The sequence below is a fragment of the Oculina patagonica genome, chromosome 2, assembly GCF_052425735.1.
Source record: "Oculina patagonica isolate OP01 chromosome 2, crgOcupat, whole genome shotgun sequence".
Lineage (NCBI taxonomy): Eukaryota > Metazoa > Cnidaria > Anthozoa > Scleractinia > Oculinidae > Oculina > Oculina patagonica.
Genome location: NC_135759.1, coordinates 37,292,195 through 37,319,163, shown reverse-complemented (window position 1 = coordinate 37,319,163; position 26,969 = coordinate 37,292,195). Strand labels below are relative to the sequence as shown.

General features: G+C 37.7%; 3 protein-coding genes across 6 annotated transcripts in view; all 3 read right to left on the bottom strand.

The window, feature by feature from the left end:
* Positions 1-1,816: 1,816 nt before the first annotated feature.
* On the bottom strand, positions 1,817-21,974 carry LOC144644559 (uncharacterized). 3 transcript variants are annotated; one of them, XM_078504075.1, is made up of 5 exons: positions 21,970-21,974; positions 6,025-6,074; positions 5,141-5,457; positions 4,079-4,201; positions 1,817-2,795 (listed from the first exon to the last, which is right to left on the bottom strand). In XM_078504075.1, exons 2-5 carry the CDS (start codon positions 6,050-6,052, stop codon positions 2,664-2,666), a joined length of 600 nt encoding a protein of 199 aa, XP_078360201.1. In that variant the 5' UTR covers positions 6,053-6,074; positions 21,970-21,974; the 3' UTR covers positions 1,817-2,663. The 3 variants fall into 3 exon arrangements, 2 of the variants coding, with proteins under 2 accessions (XP_078360201.1, XP_078360202.1); XR_013569137.1 differs by lacking the exon at positions 21,970-21,974 and adding an exon at positions 9,006-9,198 and having other exon boundaries at positions 2,656-2,795; positions 6,025-6,083; XM_078504076.1 differs by lacking the exon at positions 21,970-21,974 and having other exon boundaries at positions 6,025-6,083.
* The window catches only part of LOC144644560 (uncharacterized), an 83,707-nt gene continuing 58,554 nt past the window's right edge, over positions 1,817-26,969 (bottom strand). Inside the window, exon 6 of the transcript XR_013569138.1 lies at positions 1,817-1,925. The gene's annotated coding sequence lies outside the window, so the exon portion shown is untranslated. The remainder of the gene's footprint in view (positions 1,926-26,969) is intronic.
* LOC144644563 (uncharacterized) lies at positions 10,870-24,612 on the bottom strand. 2 transcript variants are annotated; one of them, XM_078504082.1, is made up of 5 exons: positions 24,523-24,612; positions 21,909-21,979; positions 15,078-15,331; positions 12,901-13,023; positions 10,870-11,565 (listed from the first exon to the last, which is right to left on the bottom strand). In XM_078504082.1, the coding sequence occupies exons 2-5, from the start codon at positions 21,934-21,936 to the stop codon at positions 11,431-11,433; spliced, it is 540 nt and encodes a 179-aa protein (XP_078360208.1). In that variant the 5' UTR covers positions 21,937-21,979; positions 24,523-24,612; the 3' UTR covers positions 10,870-11,430. The 2 variants fall into 2 exon arrangements, with proteins under 2 accessions (XP_078360208.1, XP_078360207.1); XM_078504081.1 differs by having other exon boundaries at positions 24,281-24,585.

Here is a 26,969-nt window from a genome sequence, read left to right as displayed (position 1 = left end):
ACGCGATTTGCTAAACGATAGCCGTGTATCGCGATTTTCCGTAATTGCTACCCGAAAAGCGGTTATCGAGATTTCTACTTTAGGTCTTAAAAAGTTTTTTTTTTTTAAATCATCAATCAAAATGTCGTGAAAGGTGTACTGGAAAAATAAAATAACTTTTTGGTGGCTTCTTGAAATAGATTTCAAAACTTATTAAAGGCTGTTATTATGCTAGAGACGATAAAGTCGTCAAGACGTCTTTAACGTCTAGGACGATAAAGGCGTCTGATATAAAAATGGGACGCATTTAGTAGACGGCTTTTCCAGAAAAATATAAATAAAAAATAAAAAGACTGAGTTCCACATTCGACGGAGACGTTTAAACCATCACACGTTAAAGGCGTCCGTCTTATTTACTGTTTTTATACTAGTTAACGGCGTCCCGTTTTTATATTAGACGCCTTTAACGTCTGAGACGTTAAAGCTGTCTGTTAAGAGCGTCGTTTAGACGCTCTTACGAAAAGACGTTAAAGCCGTCTGTCTTATTTTTTACCGGTTTTTATACTAGACGTTAATGTCGTCTCGAGACAGCTTTAACGTCTTAGACGGCTTTAACGTCTCTAGCATAAAAACGGCCATTGTTAATCACACTTTATTTTAACGATTCGGGATGTCAGAGGAAAACATAAGACTCGCATCGTCCTGTTTTTACTCGTTCCAGGTGTCTTACATCCCACACCCTCTAAAGAGACAAATACGAGCAAGCATTAAGCATCACTTCGTTTGCAAAGAAGAACGCTGAAAAAAAAAATCCTTCAAACGACCACAACGACTGAAGTAACACCATGTCTACAGCAGAACGATGCTACAGTAGGACCATTTTCTCGAGAAATTTGCCCAATTAAAAGACATCTAGGGCAAGAAAAGATGTGGAAAAGACGTACTGCTTGTGAATGCGTGAAAGAATTAAACAGAAATTTATCTTGGCAGTTTTGTTAAGCAATTTAGAGCTTAGTGGCTGAACACGCTAGACAAAAAATTCAAATTAATACCTGGTAAATTTTCTTTAGACAGATCACCTGAGTAAAAGTCCAATTCCGAATTCCGAAAACAAATGCGTACTTGATTCAAACAAAGCAAGATGAAATTCGCTTTCATTCATGAAGACCAAGCTTACACATTTCTAGCCCGCGCGTGTGCGTGGCGTGATCTGACATCACTTTCATGGTCTATACTCTCATCGACCATAACTTTCGACCAATCAGCGCGGGAGAATTTTCTCAGTTATGTTATAATGTAGATTACCACCCAGTCCGGTTTGTCGAACCCGGACCACTTGATCCAGAGTCCATCGTACTAACTATTAGTGGTAAGAAAAATGCAAGAAAAATGCAAAAAATATTATCTATAAAAAAATCGAATCCGTAAAACCATCGAATAATTCACTACACTTTTCTTTTCTTTTAGCTCCAAAATGGGACACAAACAGTGTTAGTAATTGCTTCCTGAGTGAAGGCCACTAAACTGTAACAAACAACACTATTGAAATACTAGGTTCAGGGCGCTAATGGGACGGCATGTAATTTTCCGCACTGGACTTGATGGTAAGGTGATGGAAATTTATTCAGTAATTGTGTCACCCGCTGATAGCTTCAACATGAAAAAATCCCGCACTAGTACTTCTCCAAGAGCAGGGCCAGTTCGGCTAGAACGAGCTCTACTAACTGACAGGCGCCATTTTGATTACGAACAGGCTTTCAGAGCCGCCAGGCCGTACGAGCCCTCCGTTCATCAACTGGTAACAGGTGAATGAATTAGCCAATGAATCAGTTCTCAGTTATAAAAAAAATGGCGAGCACACCTTAGCTTTTATTTCCCTGAAGGGTAAGTATCAAAACGGTTACACTGTCAAAATACAAAAAGGTAAAAAAGTTTAAAAAAATTACCTGGCCAAAAAAAATTAAGACAACAAGCAAGCCTGTAATGCACTTTTACTATTAAGCCTATTGAAATCCGAGCTATAACAAAATTCTAGGAATCCGATTGGCTTCCATTTAAGCATGCATTGGGCATCATATCATTCCTGAGTTGATTATTGAATGGCTGCACTAATAATGGGTTCCTTTTCCTTGGATCTCGAAACCAAACTCAACTGTTGACCGTTTAAATTTAAAAGTAAATTTTGTTTTAAGAGCGGTTTTCACTTGAGTGTCGAAAGTAATTCGCGTTTGCATTGGTTTTACATTACTACGCTCAATGATTGGTGAAAACTCTCGCGCCACTTTCTCAGCCAATTAGAAGTAAAACCAAAACCAATCGTGACTCGCTTGCACATGCTTTCCCCCACTTCGTGCCGGCTTCATGTATTTACTTCGAGTTTTGATTGGTTTACTGAATTGTCTGTGTTCTTTATGATTGGCTAGAGTGATTACTTTGGTTTTGGTTTTACGACACTTAATTGAAAACTGCTTTAATAGTTTTAATTAATTGGGAAAAGGATTTCTTGTAGTCCAATTCGGTTTGTAACCATACTCCCGTTTAACAAATTGGATTCTATGTTTTGTAAATTACTCGTACAATTACAGACCGAATTCGACTCTACTCCGTTCTATTACTATATTGTCGGTATCGGGCTTGGTTATAAGAAGCTAAGGAGACTAACAAGCAAGCAGCGATTTAAATGCTTAGTAAACGCTGGTAGCAAGAATAATAATGATGATGATGCCGCAGAGGATTGACGCCAAATTCAGCCACTTGGCGATGTTTGAGTTTCTCAAGGCACCTGAGTAATCTCCTGCGTCATATGAGCTGTCCACCTGTGGATGAAAAAAAAAAATCCTTATGTTATTATTGTTACTTTGCCATGTACAAAATTTGTTTCGAGAAAAAAAAGGAGAACAGATTTCTTCAACGGCGAGGATTATAAAGACACTCCACTGCAAGCATTAGCAGAACACGTATCGGAAAGTACACGAAAATTTTTGCGCTACGGTTGCAATTCAATGTATGCATATTTCTTGCAAAAGGCAATTGTTTGATTTATGTTGGCAAATAAACAATCTGTTCAGTTAAATCTTGAGAGAAATAATGAAATTTTCGCTATCTCTTTCTGTTTTACTGTGCATTAGCCCTTTTTTATTATCTACACGTATTTTGTTTTGTAATCTACAATGCGATGCGTTCTTAATTTTAATCATTTCCTCGAAGCCTAAATACGGCGTTAAAATTCCCAACCTACAAACCCTCTCTACCCCTAAGCCTTTGACCTCCGACTTAGATCAACAGACCCCTCTCCCCTCACTTTTAATTCCACACACTTTCATATGTACCACAATTTTCACAAATTGCAGCCCCAACTTTAAGTTAGTTGAAAAATATGCAGATAGCGAGTGACCCCTCAGACTCACATCATCTCGTGTCACCATGGTTACACGAGATAAAAAGATCTAGAGTCCGCACATAAAGCTGACACACAAACATAACTGGCCCAAAAAGCATTAGCACTTCGATTTTCCTTTTTATTTTTTGAAATTTTGAAACAGAAATAGGAACTCTGTTTTTTCTGAATCTGCATAGTAAAATCACTAAATAAATCAGAATTTCAAAATAAAAAACAAATAAAAATAGTCCTTGACGTTTTAAAATGTGAAGATGACTATATTGATAGAACATTTTTTAAAATTAACATAGTCTGTATTATATGGTCATTAGTAATTTCATTCTAGCTTTTCGCGTCTGTGTGTGTAATTTATCATATTGTTTGTTTACTTTTTCACTTATTAACTAATAAATCATTTGTTTATATCTCTTTCCCGCTTTTTTATGTATTGTAGTGTGTAAACCTTGTTTTTATTTTAACCCTCGTCTCCGCCTCGATTAGGTCCGATTTGTTTTCTGACTAGCAGCGGGGGCAAGCAATGTTGTAAACCAGATGTACCAAAAATAAACTAAATAAAGTTCAAGTTCAAGATAAAATTCACACTCTGACAATACTACGATCCCTCATGACTGTGAAAAATCTGTCCAGTTCTTTCTAATCTATACCGGGACTAGTCTCCTTAGTATAAGGTCATGTTCAAGGTTTATATTCTTCTCTTACCATACAAGAGAACACAAGCGCGGCTAATCCAATAGGCCAAGCACAGCACAGGCAGGTACATATTGATAAGCCAAGGTAATTTTGAGGACGAGGATTCGTCACCGCGATGATGGTTTGGGTGGCCTAGGGCAGAATAACAAAGAATAAATTTATTACTGATTAGTAAAATAAACGGTCCGTTGCTATGTCTTGTTTAGATGAATTATTATCTCTCTATCTTATTTACTAGTTCCAAGACTTTCTCCGTTGAATTATCATTCAATCTTCATATTATCGTTGCTTTGCAAAATTTCTTAACATTCTAATGACTGGTTCGTTAGAAATCGTGCCAATAAAAATAAAGACAATAAAACGCCCGATCGCAACTTTTGAACAATCGTGCACGCGCAGCATTTAAATTTTTGTTTCTCTGAAAGCCTTGAGCGCGCGCGCTCGGACTCGCGTCAATATTGAATCCAAAAAGCGCGCGGAAACTGTTTTTAGCATGGATTATCCATCAGTGATCGATGTTTTCAGCCACCTTAACAAATAAACATCCTGAGAGTGAGCTAGTGACAGAAAGATCTATAACGCAAGGTCTTTTGTGACTTCGGTTACAAAAAACAAAAAGAGACCCTGACATATACAGTATGAAGATCAAAGCTGGTGAAGTGATAAGCAGGCAAGCACGGATATCGTAATGATAACAGGTATTTTATTGCGGATAATCCTCGTTGTAAATGTCCATTAGGAATCTTTACAGTGGATTCCCGTCCCCTGCTATTACGTAGAGTTTGTTGGCCCGTCGGTGAACGGATTAAGGGTGTTCTACCATAGTTACCAAGGTCAACATTACCAAATCATAAAAGGAACAGAATCCCAACAGAGCTCCAGTGCAGTGGTATGTGGTTAGCACTTTTATTTTATTTCAGTCTGAGTTATTTGTCAATTAATGAATCATGCAATCTAAAACGTCTTTGGAGTATGAAGTCTATATTGGAGTATCACGGTTGGGCAGTTACAATTTGTGTATTACAAAAAAACTGAATGAAGTCAAGCAGTTTTAGTTGTAAAGTAACTTACAGGCATGCCAACATTGACCACGGTGGTGCTTTGCTGGACTTGCTGGACAGGCTGTGGTGGATAACCTGGCTGTTGAGGTGGCGGGTAACCGTATTGAGGTGGGTAGCCAGGTTGAGGCTGTTGACCAGGCTTTGCTGGGTAACCAGGCTGAGGTTGGTAACCAGGCTGAGCTGTGTAACCAGGTTGTGCTGGGTAACCAGGCTGAGCTGTGTAACCAGGCTGAGCTGTATAACCAGGCTGAGCTGGGTAACCAGGCTGAGCTGGGTAACCAGGTTGAGGTTGGATACCTGGTTGCTGTGTGTATGGTGGCAGTTCCTCTGCAAAAATACATTATTGAAGGATGAAATTAAATTAATAATCTGTTAAGTCAGGGATAACAAGAAATGACAAAAATTTAATCATTTGTTCCTTTTTAAGTGAATGAACGATGTAAAATATCCTTAGACCATTCTTTTTGGAAGGATGGCATAGTGACAGAAAGAACTTTACCTAGAGATCACTATACAAGATAATTAATGTTTGATATACAAAGACAGAGAGTATTTCCGTTTGTTGATTCTTATGACAAAACTTGGTCATCATATGATCCAATCAATGATGCTCTTTTTATTGTACTGTGGTTCAGGAGCCTAACTCTGGCTGTATTGGCTTCAAATTCTCTTAAAAAAACTTGTCAAGCACAGATTGTCAATATAGATGTCAAAATCTCACCAAAATATTTTAACTCTGAAACTGAAGTTAAAAACTACATAGTAGTGTAGGTCGACACATTAATGTTTTGGCGGTGGAGCTGCGAGTGGACGTTCCATCCGCTTCTAATCACTAATCTATTCTCTCTGTTACACTAATGGAACAGGAATGTAAGACCGAGGGTTCAGTCATACCTGGAGGAGTTTTCTCGTTGCTAGCCATATCTGTATAGGACAATATAAACACGTTTTACCTGGAGATGAAAACAGAAAACTATAAATCCTTTGATATATATTTCTATTAACTGGCAATTATTCATGATGTTATTGGCCAACCGAGAGCTCCCTATTCTATATTGGTGGGTGAGTTTAGAACCCAATAAAACACTAACTGAAACTGAATCACACGTTTCTCAACTCAGTTTAACCTCATTGTCTAAATTTTTCTTAATCTACGTATTCACAAATCGTTGCAAACAATGCCTTTTTGTAAACAAAACTTAACTGACTTTTAGGACATTTTATTCAAGATGTGCTCTGTCTTTTGGCAAATGAATTTATTCCCAGCTGAAAATAACAAGTTTTACTCGACTAAAAAAAGTAAGATTTGTACTATCGTTCACGAATTTCCAAAGCAACATCAACCTGTATAATTTTGGCAGAAAAAAAAAACATAGAGTATAATACAGCATTAAAAAAATTAACTTAAATAGCCAAAAAACTACTTAGAATAGTAAAAACTAAACGAGTTGAGTAGTTGCAAAAATTAACATGCTTTAACTAGGTTGTACATGTAACACACTTAAGAAAAAAAACAGAAAATAGAATACAAACTAGTATACCAAAATGGTAGAAATGCTGCCAAAGGGGAAGAACAATGCAGAACTTATGCTTGCCGAGTAACTTTATGAACTGTATACTACTTTTTATGTTTGAAACGGTTAAGTATTGTAAAATTGAACTGAGACTTATTTCAGATATTTGTAGTGATATCAACTGAGGAAGTTTAAACATATGTTAAAGGAGACTTATAGAATCTGAAGTTATTTTATAGAACCGTACTCAGAGTCAGTTACTACCAAGGTTAGGAAGTGCGGGCGAGATCAATGCAAGGTGTTGTAAGATTAATAACAGTAGTGAAAACGAAGCGATTTATGATGAAGTCTGCCCAAGATCCGCTAGTATTATAAGAGCCTAGTATTATAATTGTGTTTAGATGATATACCGCTTATACGTGAGAAGAAGAAAAAACATAGGGATTTATTTATATATTTAATCTCGATCATGCTTCGAGTCTTTACAATATTTCAATAAAATGCTTTTATCCAGTTCTGTCACGGTAAGGATGTGGCGAAACCGAAATGCAGGAAAGTTTTCTTGCAGTCCTGCAGCCCTGCTTACATTTTCTGATTTCAAATAAAATTAATCCAATTCGAGAAAAAATAAAGTTTATGTCATGTTATGTTATTTTGATTGAGAGTTAATTACGAAATTCTCGAAAAAACAAGTAGCCATGATTTGTGGTCAAAACATGTACTTGTGACAGAAAAATCATGATCGATCTACTACCTCGACATTCCCCTAGCCACTCTATTCCATTATCGATGCCATTCCATATTTTTTATATCATTTGCTGTCCTCTCTCGGGATAATTTGGTCTGGGATCATTTGCGGTACGATTTAGGGATCATTTGCGGAGCCGCACAAGTCACCTAATTTCTTGTCGCCATGCCAATAATAGTACTTTGTATAATAAAACTACGTAATGGGAGATTTACTGTCTCACAAAAAAAAGAAATTCAGTGATTTTATCCACGTGTCATTTGAAAAAGAAACGGTTTGCTGCGTGGGATGTTTCTTAGAAAGCCCTACAGCTTTGACAGTAACAATCTTTTCTAAGTAATTTCCGGCTTCTCTTCCTGTAATTTAAAATTAAATTTTCTAACGATTATTCAGTTTACATTTAAAGTTTAATTTATCGCTCGTGCCTTACTCATTTCGGGAAACTGGATGCCTATCGTTGACCAGCTGAAACCGAAAGTTACGCACGTAAAGCAATTTAAATTAAAAATACGCCATAAGACCTTTTCAGCTCATGTATTTCTGAGAAAAGGTTGTCATTTCCGTGTCCCCATTATGCATTTTGGGTAAAGATTTGCATACCTCGGTGAACTATTACAATAACGTCTGCAATGACAATGTTTTTAGATTTTACAAACTATGAAATATCCCATATATTGCATCAATTCTCTAGCTTCGTTACACAGATGTTAATCCTTCAGCGTACAGCTTAACATTTGGGCTTTCTCTTAATATAAAAACACTGGAAGCTAGGCGGAAATCCTTGGGAAAGACACATAGAAAGAAGACAAAGAAGTATTGTTATTGTAAACGGTAATTCAAAGAACTCGACTGATGCGTCTATGAATGAAGTTTACATGAAACACCACTACTACTGGGCTTACTTATGAGTTCGTTACCTCTTGATTTGCTTTCTGATGTAAATCGCTGTCGCGAAAAACATATTTCAATTAACAGCACGAAATAACCTAGTGCTTAACATATATCTTTGTGACAAGAAAGTGACAGGAACACCCCTTTCGATCCTTTTCCGAGAACGAAAGATCCTGTGTTTACATATCTCATCTGTATATCGCTTAAGTTCGTTATCTCATTTTTAACTCAGTTAACGCTTTTTTCTATAACAAATGTCCGTATTTAAAACAAGCGTGAAAGTTTTCCACCACTTAGACTGGTACAACTTATTTGATACACATAATAGACTGGTTAAAGAAAATGCAAAATGAGAACACACTCAATCAGTTTACGTTGCGGTGTACCTCTAGGCGCACCGTAAACACAAATACAAACTAGCAGGAAACCCGAGGAAGCATTTGAAAGTCTGTTTTTAGGATTCTAACTGTTGAACTATTAATGATATGGTCATAATCTTTAGCTGTGTAACAGATTTATCGTAGCGATTTCCAATTCATGGTTTTAATAATTAATTTGGCAAAGCCAAGCAGTCGCACCCACTCGTGTGTGGATGGATCACGCTAAAATAGCAGGCTTTTTTCCTAAATCTTTGCATTTACAATTGCTTCAAACAGGCACCTTTTAGAAAAATATCTTGCTTTGGTTAAAAACTACGAGACTAAACAGAGTAGAAGTCTTACCGTTCTGCGTCGAGACGAAAAGTCCAAAGAAAGGCGGAACTTGTTTTGCAAAGCACAAGAGAAACCGACACCAGAATATATAACATATCATGTCAAGCGAGTTTAATTTGTAGCTTGAGGCAATGATTGGGCTGTTCACTCGGCCGTTCATTTGGTTCGTTGGTAGTGCAGTCTTCATCCGTTACTTACATAAACATTGAAAGCCGAAATATTAACACCTACTGAGTTCCGAAACGTTTTGATTTAATATCATAAATGGCATCCCACAGCGTTGGAACTATTCAATTGCTAAAACAAATCAAACAAAAAAATCCAAAGGCGAAAATGGATTTGAGATAACTTGTGACGTTGACAGTTTGTAGTGCAAGGCTCCGCCTTAAATAAACAATTTGTTAATAAATTGTGAGCTGAATAAAGGTGTTTGTTCTTTGAGCCTTTAAACCCCGTTGACTAACAAGAACAGTTATTGCTTATCGAGGGTTTGAATATATGGTATTTCCTTGAACCGTAACTAGGCATGTGTTTTTAGGTGTGAAATAGCGTGTTTACGTGAAATAGCTGCTTTATTCCTCGCGAAACGCGATTTGCTAAATGGCCGTGGGTCGTGATTTTCCATAATTATTACCCTAAAGTGATGATTGAGTTTTCTACTTGAGGCCGTGAAATGTAATGTAAAGCCAGCAACTAAAATGTCGTGAAAGATGAATTCGAAAATAAAAGAACTTGTTTGTGGCTCTTTTAAGATAGATTTCAAACTTTTTATTGGGAAACACATATGTACGCACTACAGACCTACTTTTTCAAGACACCGGCTCTCAGAGATCTACTTAGACATGCAGCGCCTTGTTTTCACTCGCTCCCAGTGTCCTACATCCCACACCCTCATGTGAGACAAAATCCAAGCACGCATTAGGTAAAATAAGCTAAAAACATTGAAAAATACCTTACAACAACAATACCGACTAAATAATATCTATGAGTAAAGCAGAATGATTTATAGCGGCACGCCGGCACCATTTCCTCGAGACATCTGCCCAATTGTAGGTCAAAAATAAGAATGAAAGAGCAACAGCAAAAAAAATGTGAAGTACTGTTTTTTTTTTCGCAGTTATGTTAAGTTATTGGACCCTGCTGAACACGCCGGCTTTTTTTGGGTCCTTGGTGTGCCGATCGAACGGTTTATTTGTGGTGGGGGTGGGGGTATTAACGGGATGCCGATCCATTTTAGATTACCATCCAGTTCTACAGCTCGCCGGTACCCATTTACTCTTAAGCTGACAGAGCCACTGTGAGAGTAAAGTGTCTTTCCCAAGAACACAACACAATGACCCAGGCCAGGGTTCGAAACCGGACCGCTCGATCCAAAGTCCATCGCGGTAACCATTACGGGAAGAAAAATGCGAGAATTGAGAATTGAGTGTCCGCGGATATCATCTATAAAACAATTGAATCCATAAAACCATCGAATAATTCACTACACCTTTCTTGTCGTTTAGTTTCAAAATGGGACACAAACAGTGTAATGGCTTTCTGAAAACTACAAAACCGTTACAAACAACAGCACTTAAATACTAGCTTTAGGACGCTTATTGGACGGCTATAGGTCTGTAATTTTCACTAGACTTGATGGTAAGGTGATGGAAATTTCTTCAGTTCTCGAGTCACCCACTGTTGGCTTCAACTCGAAAAAACCGCGCACTAGTCCTACTACTAGAGCGGGGCCACTTCGTCGAAAGCCAGTTCACTACTAACTGACAGGTGCCATTTACGAACTGGCCTTGAGTGACGAATGGTAAGAGCCGGGCTTCAATTTATGAACTGGTAATAACAGGTGAATGAATTAGCCAATAAAATCAGTTCTCAGTTACCAAGAAAAATAGGCACGCCTTAACATTTATTACTCTATCAAAATGTCAAAATACAAGAAGGTAAAAAAGTTACAAAAAAAATCACCTGGTCTCGTCAAACAAATCTAAATCTAAGCCAATAATGCACACTTATTATTAGAATCCAATCACCGAGTTAATCACAGCTATAACAAAATTATGATCTAGGAAGCCGATTGGCCCCATTTGAGCATGCATTGAGCAAGATATCATGCCTGAGTTGGTTTTTAGATAGTTGCACTATAATGGGTTCCTTTTCCTTGGATTTCGGAAACAAACCTAACAGTTGACCTTTTTTTACTTAAAAGTAAAACACGTCGTTTTTTGCCTAAAATTTTGTTACAGTTATAATTAATTGGGATAAGGATTCTTGTAGTCCAATTCGGTTTGTAATCATACTCCCGATTAACTGGTTTAAATCTATGTTTGAAAATCGTTCGTACGATTACAGACCGAATTCGACTCCACTCCTTATTACTATATTGTTAATATCGGGCTTGGCTATAACAAGCTAACGAGACCAACTATGAATAAAATGCTTAGGCAGCGACGCTGGTAACAATAACAATGTAGATAATGATGCCGCAGATGATAGAAGCCAAATTCAGCCACTTGGCGATGTTTGCGTTTCTCAAGGCACCGTCATAATCTCCTGCACCATATGAATTGTCAACCTGAGAATGAAAAAAAATCACTTTATTATTATTGTTACTTTTCCATGTGCAAACTTTGGGATAAAAAGATAAGAGATTTCTTCACACGGTGTGAATAATAAAGACTTTTCACTGCAAACATTAGCATGTACCCCTATCGGAAAGTACACAAAAAAATAAAAATACTTTTTACCCCATCCCCCCCTCCCCCCTTCCTTTAGGACTATCTCGTGTTTGCAGATTAAAAAACGAGTCCGGTGACCCCCATTTTTTTATTTTTGAATAATGATCAGCATGTTTAAATACATCTTTTTGCAAAGTTAAAAAAAAATCTCTAGAGCGGTTTCAGAGCCAACTTAAATTTTCTGAAATTTAAGGTGGCTCTGAAACATTGAAGAAGGTTGAAACTTATCATGCTGATCATTATTCAATGATAAAAAAAATGGGGGTCATTGGACTCGTTTGTGAGTTATAAGCGCTTAAAGGCAAAATTAGGGGTGTTATTTACAGGTTATACAGTTGCTATGATAACAAGTGACGTCATAAAAACTTGTTTAGCAATGATTGGCCATTTTTTTGATATCAATATTGTAGCAGGTTAAGACTGGTAGTACTGACCAATTAAGTGTAAGAGCTGGAAAGTACTGGAAACCGTTGTGAGCCTCCTTAAATTCAACTATAATATTTCTTTCAAAAATCGTTTGATGGCGTAAATAAACAATCTGTTAAGGAATAATGAAATTTTCGCTATCACTTTCGGGTTTACCGTGCATAAGCTCTTGATGTGTATTTTGTTATGAAATCTAGTAGAATGCGATGCCTTCTCCTTAATTTTAATCATTTCCTCCCAGCCTAAATACGGCGTGAGAATTCTCAGCCTTCAAACTGTCTCTTCCCATAACCCTGTATCCTCGGGTTAGACCAACAGACCCTTTTTCTCTTACTTTCAATTTTACCTACTGTACTTTTATACCAGAAATGTCATCATATTATCTTTAAATTAGCTAACAAATATACAGAGCGAGTGACCACTCAGACTCATTTCATCTAGTGTTGACGTGGTTACACGAGATTAAAATAGTCCGCATATAAAACTGACGCACAAACAAAAATGTCACAAAAAGCTTTAGCGAAATCATCTGAGTTGCCAACTTCGATTCCTTACTTTTTATTTTTTTGAAATTTTAAAACAAAAATAAGAAATCAGTCTTTCTAATTATTTGTATTGCGATAAACTTCACACTCAAACATGGCTGTGGCTGTGGAAAATCTTTTCAGTTCTTTCTCTTCTCTCTTTCGGGACGAGTCTCCTAAATATTAAGTCAATTCCAAGATCTATAGACGGTTTTCTCTTACCATACATGAGAACACAATCGCGGCTAATCCAATAGGCCAAGCACAGAACAAGCAGGTACATATTGATAAGACAAGGTAATTTTGAGGACGAGGACTCACTGGCAAGATGACGGTTTGGGTAGCCTAGAACAGAATAACGGAGAATAAATTAACTACTTGGATTATTATACATTGTAGTAACTCACTGTCTTCTCATTGGCTAAGAGCCTACAGCTAATTCTGGGAATCCGCGCAGCCTACAGATTAGTGAATAATCTGCTAGCAGATTATTCACTAATCTGTAGGTTGCGCACGCAATGCATGATTTCCAAGAGCAATGTGTCAGGCATCTGGTGGCGAAGGAAATTCAAGTTCAAAGATTCGCTTTTTCAACCGAGAAGTAATTTGACCTAAGTTTAAAAATTGCTGGACAATAAAGTTTCAAAAAACACAAAATGACTAACAAAAATGGGGAAGGAACTACGAAATACTTTGAGGAAAAAGCATTCAGACGGAATAAGCACAAGTTTTGAAACAGGTAGAAATCGTTTTTCATTATTTTCTTTATAAGAAAAACAATGTATAATAAAACAATTATTAGATTCAGTTTTTGTGATATCCGGAATAATCAATGTCTCGGTAAGTGTTATCAGCCGAAGCCGAAGGCTGAGGCTGATAACACTTACCTTGACCTTGATTATTCCGGATATCACAAAAACTGAATCTAATAATTGTTTAAAAATAAACGGCCAGTTGCTCTTTTGTATAACTGAATTCTTACCTCTGTATATTACTTATTCTGAATGAATTCTCATACAATCCTTATATTATTACTACTTCGCAATCGTTTAATGATCGACGCACACAGGATGAGCTCACGGGCCCGTGATTAACCTGCATGAGTCATAAATATAAAACAAGAGGACATCTACATCTTTTTTAAACACCTTTCAAAAGACTTCACGAGCCGTTCAGGTGGTTACCCCGATCCTAAAGATTTTCGTTCTTCTCTCTAAGTTCTTTTTTAGTCGGCTTTCGGCGAAGAAAGAAAACCTATCTGGTACCAGTGTAACCCTGGACTGGATGGGATAACCTGAGGTGTCAAACTAAGTACATCCTTATAAATTATTATCATTATTGCGGACCATGAGGAGGATCAGGTCGGGTCATTTTAATATTCAGAAGCCCTCACGTCCAATCAGGAGTCGTCGTGGTAGTCTCAAAACGGGCTTTGTAAACGAGGTTCGAGTCGAAGTTTGTATTGATGTCAAAACAGCTTTTGAAAGCAAAACATTGAAAATATTATTCCAATAGTAAGATGCTTTTCGGTTCATGTTTTAAGCGTGTGTTCGCTTACCTAAAGGAACCTCATCGAAATTTTCAAGTTCAAAGCGTGTGTACGTTCGCTTGTCTGAAGGAAACTTGTCGATATTTTCATGTTGAAAGCGTTTGTTCGCTTGTCTGAATAAAACGTACGGTGGTTCTCATATTTAACGGTCACGAGAAGAGAAGAGAGAGAGTCTCCTTCTCTCTTCTCTCCCGCGAGGGGAGTTAATAGTTAATAAAACAATAAATGAAAACTTGAGACGTAATTGAGGCGCGTCGTATAGACCCTTTGCATAAATGGCGTCTTCATTTGAATAACAATACATTTACTCCTAGGCCTCACATTCACGTAAAAAATCCTTTGTCCAAAAACATCCACATGAGGCCAAGGATGTACTAAGTTTTGTTATGCAAATTTATACAAAGGGTCTATTGACATTGCGATTAACGTTTGAAACTCGCAACGTAAACCGCCTTCGCTCTGATTCAAATCGCCCCCAAACCGGCCAAAAAAAGACACCGGGAACGCAGGAACATTTTTATTTTAAGATTATGATAACTAATACAGCGTTTGGATCCCCTATGGCCAGTTTTTAAAAATTTGTTGGACCGTTGGTGAAAAAATGGATTAATGATTGGTGTTTCACTTTAGTTATCGAAGTCAACATAACCAAATCATATAAACATCTGAACCTCTTCAGAGCTTTAGTACAATGGTATGTGGTTTATAGCACTACTTTTAATTTCTGAGTTATTAATCAATTAATGGATCATGCAATCCAAGAAGTCTTTGGATATTAGAGTATCACGGTTTCAGCAGTTACGATTTATACATAACAAACACTGAATGAATTCGTTGTAAAGAAACTTACAGGCATGCCAACAGTGACCACGGTGGTGTTCTGCTGGATAGGCTGTGGTGGATAAGCTGGCTGCTGGGGTGGCGGGTAACCGTATTGGGGTGGGTAGCCAGGTTGAGATTGGTAACCCGGCTGAGGTTGGTAACCAGGTTGAGATTGGTAACCCAGCTGAGCTGTGTAACCAGGCTGAGGTTGGTAACCAGGCTGAGGCTGTAGTCCTGGTTGAGCTGTGTTAGGTGGTTGCTGTGTGTGGGGTGGAGGTTCCACTGTAAAAATACATAATTAAAAAGAAAATTCGTAAAGTCGGGAAATAACATGAAATGGCAAAAAGTAGCAAAAACAATTTTAACAAGAGATCATTATAATTATACAAGGTACTTACCTTATTCTTACTAATTTTGGCGAGTACTAATTTTCGCGATTTTCGCGATTTCAAAATAATCGCGAAATTTAGTACGCGCGAAAAAAACATTGCGCGAAATTAAAACACGCGAAAATTAATACCATATTTTATATCAAAACGGTAAAAATTTTAAATGTTTGGAACTGCAGCTATCTACCTTTAAAAATATCTTTCCGTCTTGTTTTTGACTAGCACCCTTCCTCTGATTACTGTTTCGAGCTTGTAAATTTGGTTCAAAACGTCTTTAGTACAGTCACTAAAGTTTCCATTTGCAGACTCCTTGTAGTTACATTGAGCCAGACCTTAGTGTATTTCCAGTGGTTTCTTAGTCTTTGACGACTTATCCATAAAACACGGACAAAATCGCGAAATTTAATACACTTTTTCTCTAATTTTTCTTGAAATCGCGAAAATTCATACTCGCGAAATTCGCCTCTCGAATTTTCGCGAAATTAAGTACGCGCGAAAATTAGTAAGAATAAGGTAATGTTTAAGAGCACAGGTTTCCTACGGTCAAACATATGTCGGTAAGAGTCCTTAAATGGATTTCGCTCATACTCTTGCCATGGATAGGTCTCAATATGAAATAAATCACAGTATACTTTGTTTGGCTAAATATCGATTTGTTTTCGAGAAAATCGATAATTCTAAAATCCAGCAAAATTGACGCTTTCGGAGCTCAAAATTTATGCCGAGTTTGTTAGCTTCGCGTCGAAAAATAAAGCACTCTGGAAGAAAAATACCTATTTAATATCGAAGAATAACATCAAATTAGTACGTCGAAAGCAATTTCTGCTCTTAAAGTCCTTTTATTTACAAAATATAATTAAGTTTATTCGACACACTTTTGATTTAATTCAAAATAGGTCAAACTTATCGCTTTATTTAAGTATGAGCGAAGCGAAATAAATGGCCGAAAATTTGATACTAGACAGATAAATGATTGTTCTTTTCGATACTAAAAGGATTTCCTAGGGAAATGATTTGGTGCGATGCTTTCAGATCTCAAAGTTGCTTAAAATTCGTTAATTTAACCGACCGTGACATTGTTGATCTTATCAACATTATGTAAACAATCCACGCAAAGGTTAATTTTCCCCATGTGAACTTCAACTGAGTAAAATAAAAACATAGACTTGCTTACCGTGGTGTTCGCTGATACATTGTAAATCCTGTTTTCCTCATTTACGACAAAACCTAAGCCCTCGGCGAAGCTGTTATCCTATTTTCTTGACGCGCCATTTGTAACTGATTTCCACGTCTTGAAGTGACAGTTCTTTTCCATGCATTCTTGAAAACAGTCCAGTCTTAACTGATCAGTGTAAACAGGAATACGAAGTACTTTGCTTTAAATCAACTTAAAGCTTAGCAGCAGTGGTAGATAAATCGATACGACCGGCGAAGCTTCGTTTCGAAAACCGCCATTTGAGATTTGTCGGCCCAATTGTCCTGCGGTATGCAGATAATTAATTCACACTTGAGTAACTTCCGGCACATGAAATCGACAACCACCGTGACCAGAAAGCACCCTGCTTTTTGGTGTATTGGTTGAGGCATCATTATTATTTAACATAAGCTCTCAATGAAAATTTTTTGGGCTGAACTTGTAATTAAGTTTCACTTCAGTAAGCCACCGTTCGAGAGAGTTGTTAAATGGTTGCATGAAAGCGCTTTTAACTTCCGGGTCGAAAGTTCTTCTGTTGCGTTGCTTCGCTTTGCTGCATATTTTTTATCCAGTTCTTACCCTTGTTCAAATTCTTGATTAGGCTAAGGCAAAACAGTTGTAGAGTCAACTCTCCCTTATTGAAGATCTCTATAAGACGGACACCTGGTGTTGGTCCTGTCCTTGCCGTTTTTTCAGTCATTTTTATACTCTAACCAGCTAGGCTACGTTTACACGGGACCGGACCGGAGCCGTTCCGAACTGGACCGGACCGGATCGGCCTCTGTTTACACGGAAGCGTTTGGCACCGATCCATGTGTTTACACAGGACGGTTCTGAAACCGGTCCGGAACGGTTCCATAACTTGACCTGCAAAATAGCAGGTCCAGTTTTGGTTCCGCCCCGCACCGGTTCCAGAACGGCCCCGTGTAAACAGAAGGCCTATCCTATCCGTGTAAACAGAAGACATATCCTATCCGAAAATCGGACCGAAACGTTCCGGACAGCAGCAGTGGTTGATAAATCGATTCGGCCGGCAAATCTTCTTTTCGAAAACTGCTATTTGAGATTTTGAGGCCCTGCGGTGTGCAGATAATTTATTTCACATTGCGTAACTTCCGGCACATGAAATCGACAACCGCCGTGACCAATAGCACCCTGCGTTTTGGTATAGTATTGGTTGAGGCACCATACTATTGCTATATTAATATAAACTCTAAATGAAAATTTTTTGGGCTGAACATGTAATTAAGTTTCACTTCAGGTAGCCACCGTTTGTGAAAGTTGCTAAATAGTTGCATGACAGCGCTTTTAACTCCCGGGTCTAAGGTTCTTCTGTTGCGTTGCTTCGCGTTATAGTTGGTGGCTAACTGAAGTGAAACTTTATTACAAGTTCAGCTTAAAAGTTTTTCATTGAGAGCTTATGTTAAAATGATAAAAATAGTGCCTCGACCAATATTTCGAAAAGGAGGGTGCTATCTAACCTGCGATCAGGCGTTATTTTTCTCGCGGTGGGGAGGTAAGCCTGATCGCTAGGCATAAATAGATTGTGCTCGGCAACTTTTGAGCAACTTTTAGCGTTTTGAGCAACTTTCTGTAGTACCATCACCCTAGGGCATCTTTTGCCTTTCTTGGCAACTTTTGAGCAACAAATGGACATAAAACCGATCCAAACCATAAAAGGTCGTTTCATTTCAAAGGATTTTTATCTTTTTTTAACTTTTTTTTTATCTTATTTTTATTATTTTTTATTATTTTTTTTATTTTTTATCTACTATTGAAGTTATGTTGAGTTTAAAGAGTATATTGATTACAAAAAAAAGTACTTATATTTCTCATATTAAAACGGATTTTTGGCCTCTTTTAATGATTGATAGAATATTTAATGAAAATGTTTTAATGACAACAAACAAACAAACACGTTTTGAGTATTTATCTAAAACAAAACGACTCTAGAGAGCAACTTTTCTAAATTTTGGTGGCAACTTTTTGATATTTGAGCAACTTTAGAGCAACTTTTGGGTATATTGTGAAGCAACTTTTCCTGAATTTACTAGCACAATCTATTCATGCCTACTGATCGCAGGTTAGGTGCTATCTGGTCACGGTGGTTGTCGATTTCATGTGACACCTGTTTTGCCTTGACCTAATTAAGAACTTGGACAAAGGCAAGAACAAAAAAAAACTATAAGCGAAGCAACGCAACAGAAGAAACTTAGACCCGGGAGTTAAAAGCGCTGTCATGCAACTATTTAGCAACTTTCACAAACGGTGGCTACCTGAAGTGAAACTTAATTACATGTTCAGCCCAAAAAATTTTCATTTAGAGTTTATATTAATATAGCAATAGTATGGTGCCTCAACCAATACTATACCAAAACGCAGGGTGCTATTGGTCACGGCGGTTGTCGATTTCATGTGCCGGAAGTTACGCAATGTGAAATAAATTATCTGCACACCGCAGGGCCTCAAAATCTCAAATAGCAGTTTTCGAAAAGAAGATTTGCCGGCCGAATCGATTTATCAACCACTGCTGCTGTCCGGAACGTTTCGGTCCGATTTTCGGATAGGATATGTCTTCTGTTTACACGGATAGGATAGGCCTTCTGTTTACACGGGGCCGTTCTGGAACCGGTGCGGGGCGGAACCAAAACTGGACCTGCTATTTTGCAGGTCAAGTTATGGAACCGTTCCGGACCGGTTTCAGAACCGTCCTGTGTAAACACATGGATCGGTGCCAAACGCTTCCGTGTAAACAGAGGCCGATCCGGTCCGGTCCAGTTCGGAACGGCTCCGGTCCGGTCCCGTGTAAACGTAGCCTAGCTGGTTAGAGTATAAAAATGACTGAAAAAACGGCAAGGACAGGACCAACACCAGGTGTCCGTCTTATAGAGATCTTCAATAAGGGAGAGTTGACTCTACAACTGTTTTGCCTTAGCCTAATCAAGAATTTGAACAAGGGTAAGAACTGGATAAAAAATATGCAGCAAAGCGAAGCAACGCAACAGAAGAACTTTCGACCTGGAAGTTAAAAGCGCTTTCATGCAACCATTTAACAACTCTCTCGAACGGTGGCTTACTGAAGTGAAACTTAATTACAAGTTCAGCCCAAAAAATTTTCATTGAGAGCTTATGTTAAATAATAATGATGCCTCAACCAATACACCAAAAAGCAGGGTGCTTTCTGGTCACGGTGGTTGTCGATTTCATGTGCCGGAAGTTACTCAAGTGTGAATTAATTATCTGCATACCGCAGGACAATTGGGCCGACAAATCTCAAATGGCGGTTTTCGAAACGAAGCTTCGCCGGTCGTATCGATTTATCTACCACTGCTGCTAAGCTTTAAGTTGATTTAAAGCAAAGTACTTCGTATTCCTGTTTACACTGATCAGTTAAGACTGGACTGTTTTCAAGAATGCATGGAAAAGAACTGTCACTTCAAGACGTGGAAATCAGTTACAAATGGCGCGTCAAGAAAATAGGATAACAGCTTCGCCGAGGGCTTAGGTTTTGTCGTAAATGAGGAAAACAGGATTTACAATGTATCAGCGAACACCACGGTAAGCAAGTCTATGTTTTTATTTTACTCAGTTGAAGTTCACATGGGGAAAATTAACCTTTGCGTGGATTGTTTACATAATGTTGATAAGATCAACAATGTCACGGTCGGTTAAATTAACGAATTTTAAGCAACTTTGAGATCTGAAAGCATCGCACCAAATCATTTCCCTAGGAAATCCTTTTAGTATCGAAAAGAACAATCATTTATCTGTCTAGTATCAAATTTTCGGCCATTTATTTCGCTTCGCTCATACTTAAATAAAGCGATAAGTTTGACCTATTTTGAATTAAATCAAAAGTGTGTCGAATAAACTTAATTATATTTTGTAAATAAAAGGACTTTAAGAGCAGAAATTGCTTTCGACGTACTAATTTGATGTTATTCTTCGATATTAAATAGGTATTTTTCTTCCAGAGTACTTTATTTTTCGACGCGAAGCTAACAAACTCGGCATAAATTTTGAGCTCCGAAAGCGTCAATTTTGCTGGATTTTAGAATTATCGATTTTCTCGAAAATAAATCGATATTTAGCCAAACAAAGTATACTGTGATTTATTTCCTATTAAGGCCTACCCATGGTAAGAGAATGAGCGAAATCCATAACAGGGCTCTTGCCAAGAATTTTCATTTTTGTTTGAAATTTGTGCATATGTCCTCTTAATATACAAAGGCATAGAGTACTTCCGTTTATCTATACTTATCGCTAAACATGGCAATGATACGGTCCAATTTACTATGCTGTTTTTCTTGTTTCGTAGGACACAAACCTAATACACTAGCTGTATAAGGCTGGGGCTAAAACTTATAAAGCTTTAAGTAATTTAAGTAATTTTTAATTTTTTTAAATAATTTTTAAATTCTAAGAACGGAGATTTTAAATAATTTTAGTTTTTAGCTTTTAGGTAGTAATTTTATGGCAGGTGCAAACCAGTCCTTGGGCTGCCAGATGCAGACCTGCCTGAACAAAAAAAATATGTAGGTAGGAAGTTCAGTAGGTAGGTAGTTAGGTAGGTAGGTAGGTAGGTAGGTAGGTAGGTAGGTGGGTGGGTAGGTAGGTAGGAAGGTAAATATGTATCTATGTAGGTAGGTAGGTGGGTAGGTAGGTAGTTATGTATGTATGTATGTATGTATGTATGTATGTATGTATGTATGTATGTATGTATGTATGTATGTATGTATGTATGTATGTATGTATGGTAGGTAGGTAGGTAGGTAGGTAGGTAGGTAGGTAGGTAGGTAGGTAGGTAGGTAGGTAGGTAGGTAGGTAGGTAGGTAGTAGGTAGTAGGTAAGCAGTTAGTTAGTTAGTTAGGTAGGTAGGTAGGTAGGTAGGTAGGTAGATATGTATGTATGAATGTATGTAGGTATTTATGTAGGTAGGTAGGTAGGTAGGTAGGTAGGTAGGTAGGTAGGTAGGTAGGTAGGTAGGTAGGTAGGTAGGTAGGTAGGTAGGAGGCAGGTAGGTAGGTAGGTAGGTAAGTGGATATGCTTTGTTTTGCGTCCACCGAACGTCAATATGCAAGTCAACACCTCGCCATTATTTTTATCTTGAAACTGAATTTTAAAATAAAGGCACAGTAGTGTATGTCGGCACACTATTGTTTAGGTTTTAGGTGTTGCGAGTGAGCCTTCCATCCACTCCTAACCACCCCCCCAACCCATATTTCCTCTATACCGCTAATGGAGTGGGGATGTCAGACCGAGGGATCAGTCATACCTAGAGGAGTTTTCTCGCTGTCAGCCATTTCTTGAAACCCTCTGTATCGTATGATCTAAACCACGTTTTACCTAAAGATGAAGAAAGAAAAATATAAATCCCATGCATGACATATATTTCTATTAACCACTTCATTATGTTAAAGGAACACAGCTTTTCGGTAAAAAGTACTAAAATTGAGGAATAGGTCTTCTCGTACATGAAATGCACCTAGTACATCAAGATGGACATATAAAGTAAACAGTTGTTGAAGGAAGAAGGGAGCCATAATAAATTTTAGCTGTTTTTCCAGTCCACAAGGACAAATCTTGAAAAAATCAGCCTGATTTTTTCAAGTTGAGATCTAAAATTCCTGTTGGCATCGCAATAATATTAATATGACTTGTTTATTGCTTCAGTACACTTTCATGTTGATTTTCTACAAAAGTGGACCACTATTCGTAGTTTCCCTATGTCTTAAGGCTCTTGAGTGTTTGAAGTGAAACTGGTGACAGTGTTCCTTTAGTTATTGGCCCACCAGAGCTCCCTGTGCTAGATAGGTGGATGAGATTAGAAACTCAATGAAACACTTACTGAAACTAATTAAATCAAGCGTTTTTCAACGCAGATTGACCTCATTTTTAAATGTTTCTTAATCTACGTATTCAAAAATTATTGCAAAAAACACACAGAAATAATACTATTTTGTTAGCAAAATTTTAATACCGTTTTTCAACGCAGATTAACCTCATTTTTAAATGTTTCTTAATCTACGTATTCAAAAATTATTGCAAAAAAAAAAAAAAAAAAAAAAAAACAGAAATAATATTATTTTGTTAGCAAAATTTTAATACTTCAGGTTTATTTTACGCGAGAAGTGTTGTCTTTTGGCAAATGAATTTATTCCCAGCTGGATATAACAAGTTTGACTCGGCTTTAAAAAAAAACACGATTGGTATTATCATTCACGAATTTCAAAACCATAAGGATTCATCTATACATTCAAACTCCATAATGTTTCAAGTCTTCTAGTTTCTTGTCGCCATGTCAATAATGGTACTTTTTATAATATAAAATGGGAGGTTAAAACGAAATTCGAAACAAAATTGAGTGAATTAGGTCACGTCCACACTGACCCGGGTAAATTTAAATACGCATTTTTCTTCACCCGAATAGGCCAACCGTCCACACTGATACGGCGTTTTCGCTCACCGAAAACGGTACTTTTCAGAAACGCTCCCTAAAGTGGGCAAATTTGAAAACGTCGACTAGGCGTTGTAGTGTCGACGGAGAAAAGGGGACCGGGAAAAAAGTCCCGAAACCGGGACTTTTTGAAAAAGCTGACGTCAATTAGTCATGTGTTCTGTCAAAACAAAAGGTTTAATTACCTTAACAATTGTTCTGATCATGTGCTGTAACTCAACGTGCGACGAAGCGTATCGTTTTCAAATTTACCTTGGTTAATCCAACTTTTTCCCCAGAGGCGGGAGGTTAATACCTGTTCTCTAATTTGTTTTAAAGCAAACCAGTTAAATTCACGCGCGTTTACGTACGTTAAAGACGTTAAATAACGCGACAGTGGAAATCAACCTTAACTTCCTGTTTTTCTAAGAATAGGTCGGCATTTCCGTTTCTTCTAAAATTCATTTTGGCTAAAGATACTTCGGTGAAGAATGTCATTAAAGATGTCATATGTTCGATGAAGTAATATAATAGTGTTTGTAGTAATGCATAATGTCGTTAGATTTTCCAAACTAAGGAATATTCCATACATTGTATCAATTCTATACGTTACACAGGTGTAAATCTTTCGGCGTGCGGCTTAACTTTTGGACTTTTGCGCAATTTAAAAATAACATGTATCAAAGAGCTCGGCTGTCGCGTCTGGGAATGAAGTTTACATGAAACACGTCTACTACTACTCTAACAAATTTGATGAGTTAGTTACTCTTGATTTGCTTTCTTATATAAATTGCTGTTGCATATAAACATATATTTAAATTAACAACTCAAAATAACCTGAGGCCGTGACGAGCATGTGACAAGCAGACCCTGCTCGATCCCTTTTCCGAGAAAGATCCTGTATTTGTATATCTCATCTGTAGAACGCTAAAGTTTTAACACAGTCGACGCTTTTTTTTGTATACAAATGTCCGCATTTGTTTTCCGCCAATTAGAATGGTATTACTTGATTGATACATATAATAGACTGGTTATAAAAGAACATGCAAAGAGAAAACACGCTTAATCAATTACGTTGTGGTGTATTAACTCAAAGTGGACAGCACATACACAAATACAAACAATCAGGAAACCCGAGCAGGCATTTGAACGTCTACATGTTCTAAGGATTCTAACTGTTCAGTTATAAATGATGTGGACATAATCCTTACCTGGCTAGCTGATTTATCGCAAAGATTTTCCGATTCGTGGTTTCAATTAATTTGGCAAAGCTTAATTATATAAAGCCCGGCAGTCGTAATCACTCGTGCGTGGATGGAGCACGCTAAAATTGCTGGCTTTCCCCCTAGATCTATGAGCTTCTATGCAGTTACAATTGGCTCAAACGGGCACCTTTTGGTATGATATGTGATTATAGTCAAAAAGTACGAGACTTAACAGAATAAAAGCTTACTGTTCTTCGACAAGACGAAAAGCTCGAAGAAAGGCGGAACTTGATTTGCAAAGCGCACGCGAAACCGATACCAGAATAAATAACATATCAAACTTACAATAACTTATCAAACTAACTTGAGGAGGCGTGTGCGCTGCGACCTGTGATCCCGTAGCCCCCAGTGAACGACCAGATTAAAACCCCTCTTGGAGTAGGTATTTTCGTGAGCCGTGATTTGCCGTAATTTTTACACTTGTCATTAAATGTGCTTTTGAAGCAAAAGAAAAGAATTGCCGCTGTCTTTTTTGAAATAAATTCCAAAAATTATTATTGTCAAGCGCACATATTTATGCATTGCAGACCTACTTTAGGGTATTACGGAAGCAAACCATAAATGCTAACCCCAATAAAGTATATATTTTCTGAATACGTTTACAAGAGCGCCTAAACTTTTATGTGGAATTTGATCTCTACCTACACACGTAAACAGTAGGTACAGTCAACTCTCTCTAAGACGGACACCTTCGGGACCGGTCGCAGCTGTCCGTCTTAGAGAGGTGTCCGCTCTATAGAGAGTAACATGACACTAAGCTAAACCTTTGCACAATGCAACAAACCTTTGCTAACTGCAACAAGACTAAAATAATAAAAGGACCGTATTTGCTTGTTAAAGCAAAAATTGAAAGCTTCTACAGACTGTAATACTCTAAGTAGAAAACGACACGTCTTTAGTGTCCATACTCTTAATTTTTTTATGATTTTTGTGATGCCCTTTAAAATGGGAAAACATAGTGATTTTCATCTTAGTTTCTTTCAAATAATGGATCTTTGGCAAGATTTTACACCTATCACAAAACCGATAAAAAGAGTAGGAGTTTATATGGTTTTGGGGGACGCTGGCTCACAATAAGAGACGTTTGTATGGATTTTTAACCATGTTTCAAGGTCCATAACTTCGTTCCTGTTCATCCCGAAAGCATCAAACTTGGTCAAATGACTATTATAACATAGCGCGCGCGCAAGCCCTATCTAATTCCTGTTGAGCGATTATGGTATAAATCTTTATCTATGCACGGCCGTGCGTATATAAGATGACGTGTGCATTTGCATTTTAGCTAAGTCGAGTTTTATAGCTGCGAGTTCCCTTTGTCTACTCCGAGTTGGCTTTAACCTCTCGTATCCAGTAAGGGCGAATGGAAAATTGTTATATTTTAAAATTCTTGGACATTTCCTTTCGACTTAAACGAAGTGATAGTCAAAGAGGCGGGAAAATCTGTGCCGCAGTGTTCACTTCTTGAGTTGAATGAACCCGCGAGGAGAGCGAACAAGAGAGTTTTCTGTCGAAGATTTCCTCAAACAATCTCCTCCAAAGTCGTCTATACGCCCTGGAAAATTGTGAAAACAGTAAATTTCCGAAGATTCGAAGCAGTATATTTTCTGGAGGTTATACGCCTTGTACAAGTCGAACAAAGCAAGCGTTTACATTGTACTTGTTTACGGCTCCACGGCTGTCATGAAGACTACTATATTATGCTAAAACTGAAGCGAAATTAAGCTCAAAGTGTTTTTAGCAAGTTTTGACTTGACGTAGAAGGACAAGACCAAGATTCAAAGGTACAAACTTTAATATTTACGAAAGTGTCGAGCCTAATTTTATGTCATACACTCTGAGTCTCTGACTGAACAAAATTTAGTTGTCAGTTTTCCGGTCATCCCGTACTAAATTATTTGCTGCTTTTCATCTTCTTTCAGTCGCTCTTTTTGTACATTTACAAGTATCTTCAATTAAACATTTCGCATCAATCCTTTTGTTTTGCGTAGTTGAGTTAACTATAACATTTTTGTGGTTTTAGGGAAGGCCGATTGCTGTATTTCTTGTGTTTCAAAACTCGACAAATTTGCTATTTTTAACCAAGTTTGTAGTCGTTATGTTATAAAAGAATTGGTTCATGCTTTTAGCTGTGCGTATATCGAGTTATGGATGCACTCCAAACTTCCCGCGTGCATCCATAACTCGATATAAGCACGCTAAGCATGAACCAATTCTTAAATCTCACCGTGATCTTTTATGTGCTGGTGTCAGATTATCGATTACTTAAAATTTAAATCTCAGCCCCAGTTCCCTGCGCAACCTCGGAACGGCCAATAAATGATAGGCAAGAGAATACTTCATATTCTCTTGTGATAGGCCGATTAAATCTTTTACCTGGGTAACAGATTTATGATTTCCAATTTATGGTTTTAGCGGAGTTCCTTAGCGGCCCGAAGGGCCGCAGAGCGGAGCCACATACCCTTAAAAAAAGCTCAATAACCATAAAAAAAAAGCACAAATGCAGGAAAACCTTGCATCTCAGTTTTCATGGTCATCATGACTAGCGGCATGCCTCGCGGGCGCGTCCGTACGCGCGCAACATCCGGGATCTTAAAAGGTCTTGACAACTGTGACAACTCGCGCAGTACTGGCGCAA